This window comes from Lissotriton helveticus, chromosome 1_1, assembly GCF_964261635.1.
Source record: "Lissotriton helveticus chromosome 1_1, aLisHel1.1, whole genome shotgun sequence".
NCBI lineage: Eukaryota > Metazoa > Chordata > Amphibia > Caudata > Salamandridae > Lissotriton > Lissotriton helveticus.
Window position 1 is genome coordinate 1263597918 of NC_136057.1, and position 21672 is coordinate 1263619589.

Below are 21672 nucleotides of genomic sequence, written 5' to 3' on the forward strand. Positions count from 1 at the left end.
TGAGAAATGAGGATTATCAAAAGCAGTACAACTTTGGTTTCTTCATGGCTCTTCTTTGAGGGCGGGCTGCTCTTTCCTAGGGCCTAAAACCTATCCCAGCATAGAATTTGTAATCAACACGCACATGATGCCTTGGAGAGGCAAATCCAGCAGCTCATGGATTAAGATGTGGTTTTCGGAGCGCCGTACCAGCTGCCCTAATCGACAAACATCTGTAAGGCCCAATAAACAAAATAGGGGCACAAACTGGTGGAGAAGTGCTTTGACACTCCCCTGGGAATGCTGTCCTGCAGGAGATTACAAGTGACAGCTGTGCTGCAACAGCGACACAGGAGCCAAGAGTGCTGGCCTACGACTAGGTCCAAAATGGCATCTGCCATGGTTGCAGAGAGGTGCAGGTGAACGACTACTGAGCTAGGAGACATACGGAAAGTTCAGAGTCATGAGGAAGCCCAAATGCCCAGCAATCTACTGGGGGAGGGTACGGGAGACACTGCAGAGTAAGCAGAGGAAGACCCTAACAGGGAATTGCGAGTATTCCACTTGGGGACTTCCCACTCTGGTAAATTAATCAAATTAAGCACTGTAGTGCAGACGGAATAATAACATACTGGTGTGAATAGACTTATTGGATCCCATCTAAGGCAGAAAGGATGTATGATCGAGCTAGTGCAGCTTCTCAGAGAGCTTCCCCATCGTTTGGACACAGCCAAGACTGAAGTACACCAGCTGGCCCTAACAGCAGACACTTGCCCGCGTGGAGTATTTATCACTCCCAAATGCCCCAATTTATTGATTTACAATATGGGCAAAGCAAATAATGTTAAAAAACCCTCAGGGCAGTTGAAATGTTCTCCTCCTCCCATGGGAACAATCCAGCGAACCGCATGCTGCTCAGAAGAGGGGAGACATAAACCAAAAATATTCACAGAAAGACAAGATGGACAAGACCTTAGAGGCTATCATAATCACAAGTGAGGCTTTGAAAACAAATACAGACACACAGTCATTGCCATGGGCATGCCAGGGTTGACCACATTAAATTGACCAACAGAAGCAATCACATTAAAGACTAACTGTCCCAATTGCAGCCGAACACATACTTAGGCAAGGTCACAATGATAGACTTCATAAAACGAGTACAGAGCAACCAACTCTAAAGGTAGATCCACATGCAACAATCGCTGCAACAAAAACCCGAGAGAAGCCATACAAAGTTATTAAAGTGAAACTAAAGGCACCACCTCCGACACTCTACTGGAGAGGAGACATACAAAGGGATTGCTATGAGTCACTGGAATAGAACAGTGGCGGGGTTAGAAAACTCTAGAATCTAATTTAGACACACTGTTAGAATTACTCAAAGCTGTTGAACAGGAAGCAATCAGGGATCCGACATGACAACTGCACCTGTAGTCCAAGTGGGTGAAATTTGTCACATTTCTTCAAAAACTATGGTGCCTCAACAACAGGAACTATTTTCAGTGACCTTACTCTGAGGGCGACAAAGCAGAATGTCTGGTCACATCTCTTTCTAAATTAGAATGGAGGGGCTTGCAGATAGCAGAACTAGAAAATGGCCACAGGGATTCTTTACTCACCTAGAATGAGATAAATGAGGCATTTCTGGAATACATTACAGAGTTGCACAAGGGAGCAGACATAGTGTCACAGATGGAGGAGGACTTCTCTCTAGAAAAATGACTGACAAGGATTCCATAGGACCATTTGGAGGCACTGATACCTCCAATAAAGGAAGTGGAAGTGAAGGCCCTGGGGAAGACCACGTGATCCGATGGCCTACTGTAGGAAGCTGGCTTTTTATGTAGAATACAGGCAACCCCTATTGGTTTACAGGGCTTATATTAATAATCCCAAATGCTTTCTTTTGTGGTAGTGATGGTGAACAGTTTAGACTGCCTATAAGAGGGTAATGTTAATGCATTTGTTAAACAAACATACACAGAGTCAATAAATGAGGCACACACTCGAGAAGAAACATGAAACAAATGTAGAATAATAACAAGTATTTTTCCATTTATTTTAACACCAAGAACTTTGTTAATGGGTAAGTACTTTTCGAAATAGCAATTTTAGCAGGTAAGTAAAATGTTCACTTAAATGCGCGGTAATGCTTTACTACGGAGAAAAAGACACATACGGCATTCGGTTTTTAACAAACAAATCTTATGGGTCCCCTTTAGGACTTAAGGAGCTACGGAACCAAGGTCCAAAGTACCACCAGCAGTTCAAGTTTACATGCCTTGGAATGTCTGGGAGCAGAGGTGCTGGATGGGTTGGTAGCCTTGCACACTACACCATAGGCAAGGAGGGGGGCCACCTAGAAACAGGCTGTAGAGGGGGGACTTGGTGACAAGTACGGTAGCTCCCAACGGGGGACTCTGTTCATGGGGGTATTGGGAGCAGGGGAGCATGGTCTATTGTCATGGACCCGGGCCAAGGAGCTCGGGTGCAAAGAGTTTTGATCGGTTAGTGCCCGTACGTCAAAGGCACCTACGGATCGCGGTTAGACTTGCAAAGGGGGACAAATTAGAACAGCTGGGCCGCTCTCTTTGCTTGCCTCTGCGATACAGAGGTCCCGCGTCGGCAGCTCAGTCGCTGCGCATCTTGGAGTCTAGATTAGATTCAAACAAGCTTTAGTTGCTTCAAGGGGTCCAGTAACCCGGGTATTGGTGCAGGGTGGCTCCAGCTGGTCCTCGAGTCTTCTCACTTGGTAGGGAGACGGATCTGACCTCTAGGAAAACGGTGGCCTCTTTTTGGGTGGCTGCTGCATCAGTGGGCCCGGTGAACAGCAGAATGGTGAACCGGTCACTGCGGCAGGTACCTGCAGGCAAGTGGAAGTGGGGAAGTGGCTCCTCCACTTCAAGGGAGATGCTGACGGCATGGTGGAGTGCTGGAGGTCCTCCAAGACTTTTGGAGGCTGCACAGCAGCAGAACAAGTCGGGGCGTTCCAATTATCGACAATGGAGCAGGAAGGCAGGGTTTGGCGCCAAAGTCCACCAACAGTTGTCAGTTCTTTGGTTCATCTTTGTCCACTTCTTTCTTCAGTCAGTCGAATCTAAGTTCCTGATGTCAGGGAGCCATATAAATACTCACTCTTGGTGTGTTAAGGAGAGTGAAGAGTTGTAGCTACTTACCCTTGGGGTCACTAAGCCACCTATATGACCACTTCATGTGGACATAATCCTGTCCCAGAGTTCTAACTTTCACCAAAATCAAAATAGTGAAACCCCTCTTTTGTGGGGCACATCAGGCAGCCCATCTTATTTATTTATTAGATTTATACAGCGCGTACAATTGCCCGTAGGCGTCTCGGCGCTAGAAACTTTGAATGTATTCCCGAGGTTAGGCCGGTAACTATTCTTGATCAAACAGCCAGGTCTTTATCTTTCTGCGGAAATGCATCAGGGATGGGCTGTCTTTGATGGAAGCTGGCAGGGAATTCCATAATCTGGGAGCTGCCACAAGGAAGTGTCTATCACCCCAGTTAACTGTTTTTGTTCGTGGTATTTGTAGGATTTTAAGGTTGTTGGATCGGAGCGATCTTGTGGAGGATTGGTATCTGAGTTGGGATTTCAGGAAATGTGGGCCACAGTTGTGCAATGCTTTATAGAGTATGCACAGCGCTTTAAACTTGATCCTGTTTCGAATCTTGAGCCAATGCAGGTCCCTTATGGTCTCGGAGATTGGTGAGAACTTTGGGATTCCAGATAGGAGACGGGCTGCAGCATTCTGGATGGTCTGCATTTTGTTGGTCACTCTTGCTTGGGCGTTGATGAATAAGCCGTTACAGTAGTCAAGAGATGACAACACGAGGGCGCTTACCAGCGTCTTACCTGCTGAGGTTGGTAGAAACGGCATGATTTTCTTGATCAGCCTGAGTTTATGATGGGCTGTTGCTGCTATTTTATTTGAGTGGGCCATGAAATTTAATTTATCGTCAAAAATCACCCCCAGATTTCTGACGGTGACGGCTGGTGTAGGTGGTGTTCCGTGCGGTGGGGGCCACCAGGTGTTTGACCATCCGGGGGAGAGATGTCCAAATATGACGACCTCCATTTTTTCAGCATTTAACTTTAGGCAGTTAGAGGCCATCCACTCACCGATCGCCCGCATGCCCTCTTGGAAGTTTTCGGCTACCTTGTCTCTATTTCCGTTGATGGCCAACACAAGCTGGGTGTCATCCGCGTATGAGGTAAGGCTCATCCCATAGGCCTTGATGACAGAGGCCAGGTCCGATACGTAGATATTGAATAGTGTCGGACTGAGGGATGAGCCTTGAGGAACCCCACACGGTAGTGACAGCTTGTGCGATTGGAAGGGCCCCAGTGTGACCACCTGTGATCTACCGGCCAGGAAGGAGGAAAGCAGATTTCTAGCCATGTGGCGGATGCCCAGGTTTTCGGCACGGTCGACCAGGATCTTGTGGTCGACCGTGTCGAAGGCTGCCGACAGATCAAGCAATACGAGTATTGCTGTACCTCCTTGGCCCCGTATCACTCTTATGTCCTCTGTAGCTTTTATTAAGGCAGTTTCGGTTCCATGGAACTTGCGGAAACCAAATTGAGTGTTGTCCAATCGTTGATGTTTTTCTATGAACTCCGAGAGTTGTAAGTTCATAGCCTTTTCCACTACCTTGGCTAAAAAGGGAAGACTGGCTATGGGGCGGTAGTTTTTTGGTTGGTCCTTGTCTAGATTAGCTTTCTTAAGTAAGGGTTTGACCAAGGTGTTTTTAAGGGAGTCTGGGTATATCCCAGTTCTGAACATTGTATTGCAGATTGATACAATGTCAGAGGAGAGATAGTCCATGATCGGACGAATGACTTTTAGAGGACAGGGATCTAATGCTGAGCCTGATTTGATTGTGGCCGTTATTTCCTTGATTTGTGTTTCTCCAAGGTCTGAGAACTGAGATAGTTCGATATTATTGATCCCGTTGTTAGATGTGGGGGAGCTAATTACTGTTTTTGTGGAGAATGCTTGATATATATCATTCACCTTTGTGAAAAAGAAATCAGCCAGAGAATCACAAAAGACTTGGGATTGTGGAGGATTCAGGTCCGGTGCGTTTCCTGTTAAGACCTTAGTTATCCCAAAAAGTTTTTTACTTGAGTTTTTAGCAGAATTGATTTGTTCAGTGAAATAGGATTTTTTTGTCTCGACAATAAGGGCTTTGTATTGTCCGAGTGCTTCCTTATAACTGGTCTTGCTTTCAGCGCTGTAGGATCTGCGCCAGTGTCTCTCCCTGTTTCTACAGAATTGCCTCTTAATACGGAGCTCCTCTGTAAACCATGAGGCTGATGGCGTTGCTCTATTACTAGAGAGTTTTTTAGTTGGGGCTAAGGAGTGGGTGGCGGTACCTATCCACTCCTGAAATTGTCGGGTGGCCAAGTTTGGATCAAATGTTGAATCAGGACGGGTTTTTTCAAGTAAGGTCGTTAGCTCAGCGTGATCGATGTCCTTCCAAACTTTGATGGTTTGTGGTTTCAGTACAGAGTGGGATCTGAGTCTATTTAATGTGACTTAGGGGTGTGACTGGCCTGGTAGTGCACCACACTTCCTACCATAGCTAATTTCCTGCCTGTCCTGGTGTCAAATGGGCCTCAGGGCAGGGGTTGCATCTCCCAGATCTAGGGGTAGCAAGGATCGCATATCAAAGGTGGCAGGAGCTTTGAAGTCCCTGGCCTTGGTATGCAGATTCACTATCCGCCCTGCTGAAGGTGTGAACACCTTCTTCCGGAGCAGGCATCGTTTCTGGCCTCAGAGCGTGGGCTCTCACCAGCAGGGGGGTCAAAAACATGTCTGTGGTGACAGACTGGACAATACCAGTCAGCCAGCACACTCGTAATGATCAGTGCCCAGTACATACACATGAGATGGCTTCCCTGTTCACTTGTACAAACTAGAAATTTAATTAGACAGCACAAGGGCGTATCGGCTCATGTAGATATGTCCTCTTGTGTAATATAATGTAGCCTGCCTTAGGGCTATAAGGCCTTCAGTAGGGGTGACTTGCAAGCAGTGCCAGTGGGCATGGACGACAGGGCTTGTGCCATGTCGTGTTTTAACATTTGTCAGCACCATTTCATGCAGCCTGCAATGGCAGTCTGCATACGTTTTGTGGTGGGTCTCTTAGGGTGGCACAATACATGCTGCAGCCCTTAGGGACCCTTTTTAGTGCCTATGCCCTAGGAACCATTTACAAGGGACTCACAGAGGTGTGAACGGTCTTGCCAATTGGGGAAATGTGAGCAGTTACCTTGTTTTAGGGAAGGCGCAATCGCACTGGGTACCTGGTTATCAGGAAGCCAGTGCACTTCATTCAAAATTGCATCAAATACCAAGCAAAGAGTGGGGGTGACCATGTCAAAAAGGGGAACTTTCCTACACCTACCTATTGATTTTTTACTGACATACTGGCCCTGTGCTTACTAAAGTTCAAAGATACTACAATTGCACACAGCAAACCTGGAAAGGGGACAACTCCATTACAAAATTAGAGAGGCCTGAATTGTTACTCTTGCTAAGCCCCATAGAAAGATCTTCTTATAGACCACTATTTCAAGAGCCTTAGTAAACTCTTTGGGAAGAGAATGCTTCCTACACTGGCATTGCTGGTCCACCCAAATTACAATGGGTTCATTCGAAACTCAACACAGCAATGAATGCCAGCCGCCGCCTGTTCATGGTGATTGAGGAAATGCTGCATGACCTTGAGTACTTAGTGTTAATAATGAATGACCTGCAAAAGTCCTTCGATGTGCTCAGCTGGCAGTACCTGTTGGAGGTGCTTAGATAGATGACAATGTCCTGTTGGATATCTCTACTGTACACCATTCCCTCAGCTAATGTCTGCATAGGTACCAGAATCTCTTCCTCATCCGATGTGAGCCGCAGCACACATCAAAGGTGTCCCCTCTCCCCCATGCTGTTTGACTTAGCGATGGAACTTCTCTGTGGAATAATGAGGGCAGAGGCGAAGTCTAACATGCTTTTGTTAGTGGTTCATAAGCATCAATTTGTAAGGAAAGCCGGTTGTTTCTTTCAGGGCAGTGGGCATGAAATATATATTAAATGAAACAATGCCTCTTGATTGCAGTGCATGTACACTTTACTGTCCATGCACTGCAATGCAAATACTTCATAAGAAAACCAACACAGCTGTTGCCCCATAAAATACCTGTAAAGAGGAAAATCAACAATATTGTTTTGATAATGGCACCATTCATCACCTTATTACTTTCTGATGTAATTTTCTAGCAATTACATGAGCTCTGGCTGACAACGAAAACTGTCTCATGCTGCGTCTAAGTAGGGCAGGACCATATATATATGGGACAATAAAAACGTCTGCCCTTTGAATCTTGGATTAGAGCAGTCTGGTCTACCCATTTAAGTGTTAAATGCATTAAAGACAACTTAGTAAATTATCCTGAAATCTTACATTACAGTATCACTAAAACTGCTAACAACAGTAAGAAAATATTAAAAACAAATGTAACAATACATTATTTGAGATAAAACCGTTCATTCTTATCAAGTACAACAAAAAGAACATTCTTACCTGCAACTGTTCGTGTTCATGTATAAGCCGGTCATATTCTCTTGTAAGCCCCTCAAACTGCTTCTTTAACGCAGTTGTTTCTGTTTCTGAATTATGAAGAGCTACAAAGGAAATAATTGGCGAATTATTAAGCGGATCGATTATGAATCTGAAAAGATTAACATTTAGAAATGAGACTATAAATGTTTATTCTATACACAATGAGAAAAAGATTGTATTTTATAGAGAGGTTTTCTGAAACTCCATTTTGTGATCAACCCTAAAGTTCAGGCTCATACATGTGAATTATGTTTGCATACGTAAACCAGAACTTAAGAGCATCTATTTTGTTCAAAATTACCATTGCTTGTCAAATGTACGCTCTCACCTTAAGCATTGAACATCATCCTCATAACAGGAAATTAAATGACACTCATATACAAAAGGCACACAAACAATCAAAAAATCTTGAAAAGAAGGCCACACTTAATATTCTGCTTTAACGTTGACACTTTACAATAGATTCTTAAACAAATTGACAAACAGATCAAGGTGGAACAAACAAAGAGTATTATGGTGATGGACATCTAAGGATAAAGCTTTGCAGATTCTGAAGCACTGTCAACTACAATCAAGTCATTGCAAAGAAGGAAAGCAGGAGAAGGGTCAGGAACAAAGGACAACAATAAGACCTCAGTTCTTGCACTGGTGAAGTTCAGTCCAAAAACTTCTCTTAAATGTTTTTGCGAGCTACATCTGATCACAGGAGTTGGACATCTCAAACAGAGCGCCCAAAAAATCCGCCACTTTACGTATGAGGATTATGAGAGCATAACAAAACAAATGACCATGTCTTTTATTTCATAAGAACAATATTAGTTATTAGGGTTATATGAAATAAGTCTGCCTTAAACCTTTTGAAATGGCAACACACAGGGCTGTTGCTGTTTGTATAAGTAGCTGAGCAGACTTCACCAACTCAGCACATAAAGAATTGTCTCTGTCTCATATCGGTTTTGCACTGTTTAGCAGTAAACTACACAAGCCAACATGGTGGTGGTGGTGGGGGGGGGGGGGGCACTGTAACCACCACCCTCTGGCCCCGGAGTCTTTCCCCCCTCAAGAAAAAAACTGTTTTCCCTTTGAGAATGGGATTAGGACGGAGCACAGGAGATAAACTATAGCAGGGGTGGCCACTGTAAGTCCAGGAGAGACAGTTAATAGCGTATCTTCAGGCTAATCTTTGACACTATACATGTTCTGTTTGTATGTGTTGTATGTAAATGTATCTTATATGGGGACTCATTTAGTCTGCCACGGCTACAGACCTTTAGGACAATGCTCAAGTACAGTTACATTCCCTAAAAAGAGAAACTTGTGTGGGATATCCCTCTGGTCCCTCTTAGCCCGATGATGTAGGAGATTTTCTTTGGCTCAAAACTGCAGCCACCTATTCTTGAGGTAGGCCACCAATGCCGGAATCTTCTCTGCTGTTTCTTTGTTGTCTTGCAAATTAATTATCTTAGGAACTGCATTGGTTCGGTAAAAGGGCCTGTTCTCAGGTAAGGAGTTAGGCACCAATTCAGTGAATTAGTAGTGGATCACTTCTTTGGTAAACATCTATTCTTCGCTCTTCCATGCTGGTCCCAACTGTAATGTCTAGGCTTGAATCTTTAGAGATCATGTGTCAGGATTCCGCCATCCTGCCACCACACTACATTAACTGGGGAATTTACAGGAATAGGACTACATATTGAATACTGGACTGGAAACTAAAGCCCATCTTTGTGTTCATTCTAATAATTTGCACTCAGTTTTAAAAACTGTGTTAGTTAGTGTGTAAGTTTCATGGGGAAGAGCTTACCTAGGAGGACTTTCTATATGAAGTAATTATTCTATTCATTGCCCACACGATCCTGCTTTGTGAGTCAGGTTCTGCGCAGTCAACTTCTTAAAAAGCTGAAAGAACGAATAGTCTTGTGATCTTTTGCAACACTCATCCTTTGCTTAATTTTACAATATTCTACTTTGCTCCAGAGGCAGAGCTTTAAGTGGTATGAAACAAGTGTGTGCGTGGCTTGAACACAAAAATGTAATATCTGCGATTGCCACGGCACACAGCCTGGACTGTATTTACACTACATGTACCCAAGGGGCTGAAGTAGCCCTTTAAACGTCTCAGGCCTGCCATTGGAGCCTGTGTGGGCAGTTTAAACTGCCATTTCGACCAGGCAAAAGAAACATTTTGCCAGGGCTAAACCTTACTTAATACATGGAAGTCAATCCTAGGGCATTCCCTAAATCAGAGGTCTTCAAACTTTTTTACTCTGAGCCCCCCCTAAGCAAAATGTTTTGAGGTCGGGCCCCCCTCCAAAACTTTATGGGAAGGATTGGGGGAGCGGGAGGGACATGGCTGCGTGCAGGGAGCGGGGCTTATGAGTTGATTTCAGGAATACTTTTTCTATAGCTTATGAACCGCACCAAATATGAGACTTATATAACAGCAAATGCATCAAACAAAAACAAATATCCCAAACAAACTACTCCCCATAATTGGGGTGTTGTGAGCCCCTCATACTCTTTGACCCCAATGCAACAATACCTGCTGCACTAATGATAACTGCAGTCCTGAGTAGCAGGCTATCTCCTCTGCCTCTTTTACCTCGTCCCCACCAATGTGGCGCATTGTGCCACATAATTTACATTTTCTTGCCGCATAGTTTAGTCAAACCTGCCACATAATGTTGTCCTCTTCTGCTGAATAATTCCAGCGGATCTGCTTAAAGCTTTATGGTGGCAAAGATCTATTCTTTTTAAGATGTAATGTAAAGGAGTTATCAGCTGGGATCTGGAATAGTGGAGACACTTACAAAAATGTCTGAATTAGATACAGTTTGATTACTTATTACTAAAAAGTATATTTTTTAGGAACTTGTTTTATCTCAATCGCTGCATCATTTTGCAGCAGCCTAGCTTAGAGTATTTAAATACTGTTTTAAAATAATGACTTGCATATTCACAGCGCTTTCTGCTACAGTCTGGGACCTCATAGCACTATAAACAGGGCCATTGGAATTATGCGGCAGGAGAAGGCCAAATTATGCAGCATGGTTGACAATTCTGCAGCAAGCAAAGTCGAATTATGTTGCATATTTTGTGATAGCATTACTGCACTATTTTGCTATTTTTACACTTGTTAACATTGTCCTGGCCTTTATTGCCCCTCATAAGTACCACATTAACACCCACATATAGCAATAAGCAACAGAAAGGTGACCAGTCTACCTTTAGAAAGGGCCTTCCACTGCGAGGTAACGTGTTGCTGCATTTTTAAATCTGCAAATTATGCTGCACATGATGGATTATGTGGCAAATGAGGGAAAACCCTAACTATGTGCTGAGAGTGCAGGGTGAGTGTGATAGTGAAGGGTGAGAATGAGCAGTGAGTTGTTTGAATGCAGGGTGAATTCCCAGACACTTGAAGTTAATCAGCATGTTATTGATGTGGTGTAGGGTTTCAGATAGAAGTTAATCTACTGCTATTATGGAATTAATCAGGGAATCGAGGGTGAAAGAAATAATGTGCTGATCCCACAACATTTCCAGTCTTCTGATTAGGGTTGCAAGCTCATTATTTTGATGTTGCAGACATTACAAAAATAAACATTCACCTAAAGCCCTATTTTCAGCACTTATCTGTGCGTACTTTTAAAAGCAAATATAAAGCACTTTTAAATGTGCTCTAGGGCTGCCTGAAACCTAAAGCCCTATTTTCAGCACTTATCTGTGCTTACTTATAAAAGCAAATATAAAGCACTTTTAAATGTGTTCTAGGGCTGTCTGAATGATTCATGACTGAAAATAAAAGGAACCTACAGAAAGTCACTTTACAAATGAATACATACTTTTTTTATTTAAGAATATATATAGTGTCAAAGCAGGGTCTTTGCAGGCTCTTTAAACATACAAAGCTGGCATTTTTAGGTCTCGGCTAGACAGGTCACTGTCTAGGGCGAGACAACTTATGTTGTCACTTTTGGGGGAATGTGGACAGCAGACTGTCACGCGCTTCTCCTGCCGGAGATTTGACCTCTTGGGCGCGCACGCCCAGCCCGGCGCCGTGCACGTCCCCTGCCACAGATTCCCTGAGCACACACATGCACACGCAGGCAGGAAGGCACACACACACGCGCGCACCCTCCCTACTTCCCCCCACTCACCGGCACCCCCCGCCGCATACACACAGGAGCGCACCTACACGCACGCACACACACATACAGAGACCCCCCCCCCCCCCCCGGCCGCCGCCACCGCCGCATACATACAAGCGTGCCCCCCCCCCCCCGGCCGCCGCATACATACAAGCGCCCCCCCCCCTCAAGCCCCACTTACCGCCATTCTAAACTCTTGCAGCCTCCGCGGGGCTCTCCCTCGGGCATGGGAGCCCCGCGTCACCAGCACTGCTTCTCTCCGTGGGCGCGTGCGCGGGCTTCCGAAGACTGAAGTCCCGCCCCATGGAAGGTTTCGGAACAGTGGACAGAGGATAACGAATTTGCACGGTATGCTATATTTGGCTGAATTCGAGATTGCGTGATTTACCACTTAAAGTTACGAGGCAAATGCGATAATTACCGCTACAAGCCATGGTGTATTATTGCCTGGATTTGACGAGGCTAACTATTAATTTAAGGTTATGCCTGCTAATTGGGAGATGATGTGGCCTAAAAGGGACTCTTGCTTCAGGTTATGCCTCATAACTGTGTAAGAATGCGGCGTGAAACGGACTTAGACCATTGTCACAACGGTCGATATAGTGTATTGCTTTACAATTGGCGAAGACGTGATTTCCCCTAGTGTGTGGTTCGCCGATTTCCTTGTCAGCATGTCCATGGCGCTATGGTTAACTCAAATTCCCCTTGATTGAATGTCTTTAAATATGAGGGACACACTATGTGTGATGGAATTTTGCTCCCCTCTACCCTCCCCCTTTTGTAGTTGTTTAAGTTGATTTTGTTGTAATGATTTTTCTAACCCGGATGCAGGAAGTATGACAAGGACAGAAGGGGCTCTGTGTGTCCTCAGTCCACCATCTCGGCACTGGCACTGCACCTCGCAGCCTTCCTCTCTTCGGCACAGCGCCTCGCAGTACTCTCCTTTGCGGCACAGCACCTCGCAGCTCTTGTCCACTTGTCCAGCTGCCCTCAGGACTCTGCAGTGTTTCACGCACTGCACGTGCTGCGCTGCTCGGCACGTTTCAGAGGGGCTGGGGGGGGGGGATTGGATAAAAGGTGTGCTCAGCTGTATCCTGCCCGCCCAGACATTAACAGCCCATAAAGGCCTTTTAATAGCCCTCCTGCCCTGCCTTCCTCAAACACCCCATCCTCGGATCAGAGGAGGCGTTCATTGTTGGGTTACTGACACCCCCCTCCCCCCTTCCTGCCCCCTCTCCCACCCAGCAGACAGCACCGTGAGCCCCCGGTGGGGCTGAGTGGGGATTATCCGGGCAGGGGGTGGGGGTGTCCAGTTACCACATGCAAGACCACCTGGCAGAGGCACCCCCCTCCCCCCAGCAGGGAGGAGGGCAGTGTGTGGGGGGGGGGAGCAGTGTGAATACCTTGGAACCTCTGCGAGGGCGACTCCCCACTCCAGACACCCGAGGCGCTACCTCGGGCACGCCTTTCATCTTGTCTGACGTGGGCTCTCAGCTCAGGCTTTTGGCACCGGGAGGGCAATTTGGCAGGGTGGGGCACTGTAGGGGAACAGTGTGAATACTTTGGAACCTCTGCGAGGGCGCCTCCCCCCTCCAGACACCCGAGGCGCTACCCGTGGCACGCCTTTCATCTTGTCTGACGTGGGCTCTTTTGGCACCGGGAGGCAGCAGCGCCACAGAGAAGCCAATAAATAAATAAACATCCATCGGTTGTGTCAAGAATACCGAAACTCCAAAAGCAAAACACTTGAGTGCACGCCTTCAGCAAGCACGGGACCCGTCGTGCCAGCTGTGCTCCGGGGCTGTACGGGCCGCCTACGTCATTGGTTACAGTGCGTGCGTGCCACAGGCTACCGTCACCAACCCCAACAGCGCGCATCTTATCGACCGCAGAATGATGAAAGGCTTAGCAGGCATAAACTTCATCAGCAAAGAGACAGACCCCAGCAGCGCGCATGTTATCGACCGCAGAATGATGAAAGTCTGAGCGGACATAGCATTCAGCAGGCAGGAAACAGACCTCAGCAGCAGGCACTAAACCCCTTGAGCTGAGATGAGCGCAGCCTTGTGATGGCAGAGGAGACTCCGAAGCTGCGCTTACCACATGTGTCTCTCGAGGTCCCAAGGCTCCGCATTTCACGTGTGTCTCTCGAGGGCCCGGGCTCCGCATTTCATGTGTCTCACGAGGCCGCACATTCCACTGTTCACAAAACCAGGCCTTTTAAGAATGTTGCTGGCCTCGGGGTACACACTTCCTCGCCTCCTGTCACGATTAACAGTTGAGCTACACAAACAAGCACTTTAAAAACGTGTTCTTTGAGTAAACACTTGGAATGACCCTGTCGTGGCCTCGAGGCACTTTACTGAGCCACTAAGGCCACGGATTAAAGAGCGGGCTCAGGAGACGGCACCCCTCTCACACCTCTCTCCTCTCTCACCTCTCTCACCTCTCACACCACTCTCTCCCCTCTCACACCACTCTCTCCCCTCTCACACCACTCTCTCCCCTCTCACACCACTCTCTCCCCTCTCACACCACTCTCTCCCCTCTCACACCTCTCTCTCCCCTCTCACACCTCTCTCTCCCCTCTCACACCTCTCTCTCCCCTCTCATACCTCTCTCCCCTCTCACCACTCTCTGTCCCCTCCTCTCTCTCCCCTCTCACACCACACTGTCCCCACACTCTCCCCTCTCACACCACACTCTCCCCTCTCACACCACACTCTCCCCTCTCTCCACTCTGTCCCCTCTCCCCCCACTCTCCCGACTCTCACCACTCCCCACTCTCCCCTCTCACCACTCTCCCCACTCTCCCCTCTCCCCTCTCACCACTCTCACCACTCTCCCCTCTCACCCCTCTCACCACTCTCACCTCTCACCACTCTCACCTCTCACCACTCTCCCCACACTTCCCCCTCTCACCACTCTCCCCTCTACAACTATTAGCCTTGTAAATGACAAAGCTATTAATTTGGCTATTTTCAAACTAAACGCATAAATAAATATTTTTCATTTACAATACCGATAGCTCAAACTTTCCTAATGCGAGACCTATTGCATTGCAAATGCTTGTTTCTATTGGCAACCCTTTTTTGTACTCCTTTTCATGAAATGCATTTTCTCACTACAGCAGTAAATTTATAATACAATTGTAAGGAATAGGCAGAGTCGGGGCCCAGGAAAAAGAAAAAAAAACGAAGCTTTGGTAACCCGTTCCTGAAGGTATTTAAATGGTCTTGAAAGACCTGTGAAATACTCGGTTGTGCTGGAGTCTTAATAAGACTCCAGACACTGCCTGCCGAGCCCCCGCTGACCTCTGGCCCCACGGCAACTCTGAGGGCTTTGGAGTAAATGAAGACAGCCTGGAAATGCAGCAAATAAACAAACATCGCTGCACTTCCAGGCGTCTTCATTTACATGTGCTTGCAGAGGCCTTTGCGCCCCCCATGGGAACACATCCACGCACCCCCAGAGGGGCGCGCCCCACAGTTTGAAGAACTGTGCCCTAAATAGTCAATAAGGCAGGGTGCAGTGCATTTAAAAAGTTGGGCATGTAATTTTACCTTTTACCAGTCCTAGTAGTGAAAAACTCTTGTATTCTGTTTCCACTACTGCAAAGACTGCCTCTCCTATAGGATAACATTGGGTTAACCTATTACATTTAATAAGTGATAACGTTCAATTGGGAGCAGGTAGGAATCTCCAGTTTGGTGCATAAAGATTTTTAATGTAAACCCCTCTTTAATGGTAAAGTCAGATTTTAAGTCAATTCTCAAAATGCATTTTAAAGGCATTTTGTGCCTGCAGCCTGAATCCTCAGTCACATGACAAGATGTAGCTGGCTGTTGGTCTGTGTATATTGCTCCCAGACAGTGGGAGAAAGGGGGGAATAGGTGCTGGCAGGATGGGCCCTCTCCGACTTGATGAGGGGAGTACCGGAAGAGAGGAGGAGCGAACACCAACAGTAAAAAAGCAAAACAGGCAAAACGAACAAGTTACTTACCTTCGGTAACGATATATCTGTAAGAAACAGTAGTTAGTATTAGATTCCTTACCTTAGAATAACCCCAGGCGTCAGTCTGGATCCGGAAACTTTTGCGTAGCAGTACCCCTGCGCGTCGGTAGGCGTCGTCTGCAGGCGTCCCCTGCAGCTCCGCGTCGGCGTCGTGCGCCGTGATGACGTCGCTGGAGTATATAGACGCCGCCTCCGCGCGCTGACGTCAGTTCTTTGCATACAGCTTTTCCGCGCCAGAACACGCAGAGCCGTGTGAGAACTAACACTGGTGCCATTTGAAACTAGGGCCCTGAAAGGGATGTCCTTAACCCTAGGTATCAGTTCGCAGAACGGGGAGGATGGGAGGGGCGGTAAGGAATCTAATACTAACTACTGTTTCTTACAGATATATCGTTACCGAAGGTAAGTAACTTGTTCATCTGAAAGAAACAGGTTAGTATTAGATTCCTTACCTTAGAATAGATACCCCAGCAATACCAACCCCGGTGGTGGGTCTGCGAACCAATACAATCCTACACCAGAAAATCCTGGAGGACCGATCGGCCAAAGAAGCCGTCCCTCCGGACTTGACTGTCCAGGCAGTAATGCCTCGCAAAGGTGTGCAGCGAGGCCCACGTAGCCGCCTGGCAAATGTCCTGCAAAGGGACTCCCCGGCCCAGGGCAGTAGTAGCCGCCGTGGCCCGAGTGGAATGGGCCCTCAGCCCAACAGGAGGCTCCTTCCGAGCCAAAGAGTAGCATGCTTTGATGCACAGGACGACCCACCGAGAGATGGTTCGTTTCTGTACCGCCCTTCCCTTCTTCTCACCCACGTAGCCAACAAACAGTTGGTCATCCACCCGGAACTGGCGTGTGCGATCCATATAAAATGAAAGCGCACGTTTTGGGTCCAGACGATGGAGCTGCTCTTCATCTTTTGAAGGATGCGGAGGCGGGAAGAAGGAGGGTAAGGTGATGGACTGCCCGATGTGAAAAGCAGAAACTACTTTGGGCAGGAAAGAAGGCCTAGTCCTAAGAACCACCTTGTCAGGGTGGACGGACAAGAAAGGAGGATTAACAGAAAGAGCCTGGAGCTCACTCACTCTCCTGGCAGAGGTGATGGCAACCAGGAAGGCCGTCTTTAAAGTGAGAAGACGGAGAGGACATGAATGAAGCGGCTCAAAGGGAGCACACATTAAGAATGTCAAAACCAAGTTCAAGTCCCACTGAGGCATCACGAACGGAACAGGTGGATACATGTGCGTGATGCCTTTCAAGAATCTCAGTACAATAGGGGACTTGAATAAGGATGGCTGATCAGGTAGCCTTAAGAAGGCGGAAAGGGCAGAAAGGTAGCCCTTGATAGTGCCCAGAGCAGAGCCCTGCTGGGCAAGAGAAAGAAGGAAGAGGAGAACCTCGGAAAGAGGGGCAGAAAGGGGATCCACAGCCTTCGCTGTGCACCATGCCACAAATCTGTTCCACCGGCAGGCGTATACCGACTTTGTGGAGGGACGCCTGGCTGCCAGAATCACATCACAGACTTCAGGAGGCAAGTCGAATGGCCTCAACTGTCGCCGCTCAATCTCCACGCATGGAGGTGGAGGCTGGACAGGTTCGGGTGGAGGACCGTCCCCTGCTGCTGCGACAGAAGGTCCTCCTGAAGGGGCAGGCGGATCGAGGGACCGACTGACATGCTGAGTAGCTCGGGATACCAGTATCTTCGAGCCCAGTCCGGAGCCACAAGGATAACTTGGGCCCGGTCGCGCCTGATCTTCTTCAGCACTCTGGGCAGAAGTGGTATAGGCGGAAAGGCGTACAACAGACCGCAACTCCACTCGCGCCGAAAGGCGTCGCCGAGCGAGTGCCGTCTTGGAAACTCCAACGCGCAGAACTGATGACATTGCGCGTTCTCTTCTGTGGCGAATAGATCTAACCAAGGCTCTCCCCATTGCTGAAAGAGGCCGTTCGCCACGTCCGAGTTCAGACGCCATTCGTGATCCACCGAGCACCGACGGCTGAGTTCGTCCGCCCTGGCGTTCAGAGAACCTGCCAGGTGTTGAACCGTCAGAGTCACGCCCTGACGTTCCAGCCATTGCCAGAGGCGCAGAGGCTCCTGGCAAAGGGTCCACGACCCCACACCGCCCTGTTTGTTGCAGTACCACATGGCGGTGGTGTTGTCCGTGAACACCTGCACTACACTCCCGTTGACAAAGGGGAGGAATGCCTTCAGTGCTAGGCGAATCGCCCGCAGCTCCAACATGTTGATATGGAGCCGGGACTCCGCCGGAGACCAAATGCCTCTGATCTCTGCCTCTCCCAAGTGGCCTCCCCAGCCCTGGAGGGACGCGTCCGTCACAACTACGTGCTCTGGTTGGGGAAGGGAGAGGGATCTGCCTCTGACCCAATCGCGGTCCGTAAGCCACCACTGCAACTGTCTCGCAGAGCCCTCCGAGATCAGGACATGGTCGGATAGGTTGCCTTGATGCTGGGCCCACTGAAACTTCAGGTCCCACTGCAGAGCCCGCATCCGCCACCTGGCGTGATGCACCAGAAGGATGCAGGAGGCCATCAGCCCCAGAAGCCGCAGCGTCAACCTGACCGAGACCCGGGATAACGGCTGAAAGATGGGAATCAGAGCCTGAATATCCCGGACCCGCCGTTCCGGAGGATAAACCCGGAACTGCGCCGAGTCGAGAACCGCTCCGATGAAAAGGAGCTTTTGAGAGGGACACAGGTGTGATTTCGGCACATTGATGGAAAACCCCAGCTCGTGCAGGAGGTCTGCCGTCATCTGAAGGTGGTGGACGACTGTCTGGGGCGAGCCCGCCTTCAACAACCAGTCGTCGAGGTAGGGGAAGACTGAAACCCCTAACCGGCGCAGATGAGATGCGACCACCGCCATCACTTTCGTGAACACCCGTGGGGCGCTGGTAAGGCCGAATGGGAGCACGATGAACTGAAAGTGCTCGTGGCCTACCGTGAACCGCAGGTAACGCCGGTGGGCCGGCAGGACGGGGATGTGAAAATACGCATCCTGCAAGTCCAACGCTACCATCCAGTCTTGTGGGTCTAGAGCAGTCAAGACCTGAGCCAAAGTCAACATCTTGAACTTCTCCTTCCGGAGGAAGCCGTTGACGTTCCGTAGGTCCAAGATAGGACGTAGGCCCCCTTTGTCCTTCTTGGGTACCAGAAAGTAGTGGGAGTAGCAACCACACCCTACTTCTGGCCCAGGAACGCGCTCGATGGCCCCCTTGGCCAAGAGGGCCGTAACTTCCTCCTGCAGAAGTGTCAAGTGGTCCCCCGACACCCGGTGGTTCTGCGGTGGCATGGCTGGAGGAGTGGACTCGAAGGGGAGGGAGTAGCCCCTTCGGACGAGCTGCAGCACCCACCTGTCCGACGTAATCGTGCGCCAGCGGGAGTGGTGATGGCGAACCCTGCCACCCACTGGCGTCACATGGGCCCGAAAACTCGGACTAGGAAGATTTGGAGGCTGCTGCGGGGGGAGGTGTGGACTGACCTCGCCGCTGTCCCCTACCGCCACCCCGGCGGAATCCACGGCCACCACCGCGCTGAGGAGCGTTCTGCGGCGCGTGGCTGGCAGCACGTGTGGGACCGCCCCTTCCGTGGCCACGAAAGGGGCGAAACGAACCCGTCTGCTGGCGCTGGGTCGAAAGACCCAAGGACTTGGCCGTGACCCTGGAGTCCTTGAAGCGCTCAAGCGCGTTGTCCGCTTTGTCACCGAACAGGCGACTGCCATCGAAAGGCATGTCCATGAGGGCATTCTGGACATCCGGCGAGAAGTTGGCGGATCTCAGCCAAGCATGGCGACGAATCGCCACTGTCGTGGACATAGCCCGTCCCAGCGAGTCGGTCGTGTCAAGACCACACCGTATGGAATACCTCGCCGCATCCCGGCCTTCAACCAAGGCCTGGTTGAGCTTGTCCCGCACCTCCTGCGGGCATTGCGGCAGACACTCCGCGACCGTATCCCACAGAGAGTGGGTGTAGCGGCCCAAGAGGCATGCGGTATTGCAAGACCGCAGTCCTGCACTCAAAGACGAAAAGACCTTCTTGCCAAATTGGTCATATCGCTTAGATTCCCGATCGGGCGGGGCCGACGGGAATGCGGACTGGGAAGTGGAGGCTTGGATCACCAGACTCTCCGGGGAGGGATGGGTGGAGAGGAAGGCAGGGTCGTCCGAACACGGACGGTGACGCCTGGCAACGTTTCGGTCAACCGGTGAACCAGAAGCGGGCCTGGACCAGGTGCCCAAAAGGACATCCGTCAGGGCCTCATTAAACGGCAGCAGAGGCTCCTGTGGGCATGACTGCAGTTTAAATACTTCGGTGAGGATGTTAGGCTTCACCTTAGCGACGGGGAGCTCAAGGCTCAAGGCCTTGGCAGCCCTCATCAGTACCACCGAATAGGCAGCCCCAGCCTCCGACGCCACAGGGGAAGGCGAGACAAACCCAGGGTTGGGTGACTCGTCCAGACCACTGGCATCACCTAAGTCACCTACCCAGTCTACGTCGTACTGGCATGCACGTGACAAAGGGTCCTCAGACCCCTCCCAACCCTCTCCATAATCGTCCTCATCGCCATAGTTCGAGTCGACGATATAGACCGGCTCCTCGGAGCCAATGGGCCCCAACGGCGCCGGACTCGGCGTCGGACGATGCCGGTCCGACTCCGCGTCAGGAGTCAGAGAGGGAACGGGGGTGGCGCCGCGCGGCGCCGGCGCCCCGACGCCGGCCGGAACCGACGGCGGAGTCACGGCACCGCGCGGAGGCGGCACCACAGGTTGCCCCAATGGAATCGGCGCCGGAGAGGCCGGTGGACCAGCCGGCGACGACCCTGAAGGGCCCAGCGGCGCCGGGCCCGGAGCACCCGGCGGCGTCGGGGCAGGTGCACCCGAACCGCTCGGGCTCCCAGACGGGACCGACGGGCCCGCAGGCGCCGTAGGCCCCGCCGGAGGAGACATCGCCCTCATAGCCATGAGGAACTCCTCAATCTCCTCGCGCGACGCGCCTCCCCCAGGGACCGACGGGTATGGGGCAGACGGCGTCGGCGACCCACGCGTGGCCGCGGGGCTACCCGAACCCCCGGCCGCATCACGCGGGCGTCGGGGGTACGATGACGACGCCCCGACTTCTTGTGTCGCTTACCTGATGAACCGGAGGAATGGTGGCGACTCCCGGAGCGCTCATGGCGGCTCCGCGATCGTTCTCGACCGCTCCCTCGACCTCCGACCGGACCGGGACCGCTCTCGACGCGGGGCCGACACTCGGAGCTCGAGCAGCTTGCGGGACCGCTCCCGCCTAGCTTTACTTGTCAAGGCCCGGCAGTCGACGCAGGACTCCACGTCGTGGTCCGCGCCCAGACACCGGAGGCAGAGTCGATGGTGGTCGGTGACCGACATCAGGCGGTCGCACCTGTCGCAACTCTTAAAACCGGGCATCCTACCGGCACCTGAAGAAAGAGTTAGATTTACACAAAAACTTGGTCAAAAGACCGGAGTACTGCTCTTCGGATCTGCGCTAACTGGCGCGGAAAAAAGAAGAACTGACGTCAGCGCGCGGAGGCGGCGTCTATATACTCCAGCGACGTCATCACGGCGCACGACGCCGACGACGCGGAGCCGCAGGGGACGCCTGCAGACGACGCCTACCGACGCGCAGGGGTACTGCTACGCAAAAGTTTCCGGATCCAGACTGACGCCTGGGGTTATTCTAAGGTAAGGAATCTAATACTAACCTGTTTCTTTCAGATCCTGAAAACAAGGGCTAGATGGTGAAGGACATAGCCCGCTACTACTGGGCTGGGCTCTCTGTCTTTGAGTTGCATGTCAGTGTCTGCACAAAAAGTGTAACGGCAAGCATTGAAAATGCACCAGCCAACCTCACAT

General features: G+C 50.0%; 1 protein-coding gene across 3 annotated transcripts in view; it reads right to left on the bottom strand.

The window, feature by feature from the left end:
• Positions 1 to 21672, bottom strand: part of LOC144822575 (B-cell receptor-associated protein 29-like) — a 270162-nt gene that overhangs the window by 16942 nt on the left and 231548 nt on the right. For all 3 annotated transcript variants that reach the window (XM_078680293.1, XM_078680300.1, XM_078680283.1), the window contains one exon: positions 7586 to 7686. In XM_078680293.1, coding sequence (XP_078536419.1) covers positions 7586 to 7686 — 101 coding nt within the window. The remainder of the gene's footprint in view (positions 1 to 7585; positions 7687 to 21672) is intronic.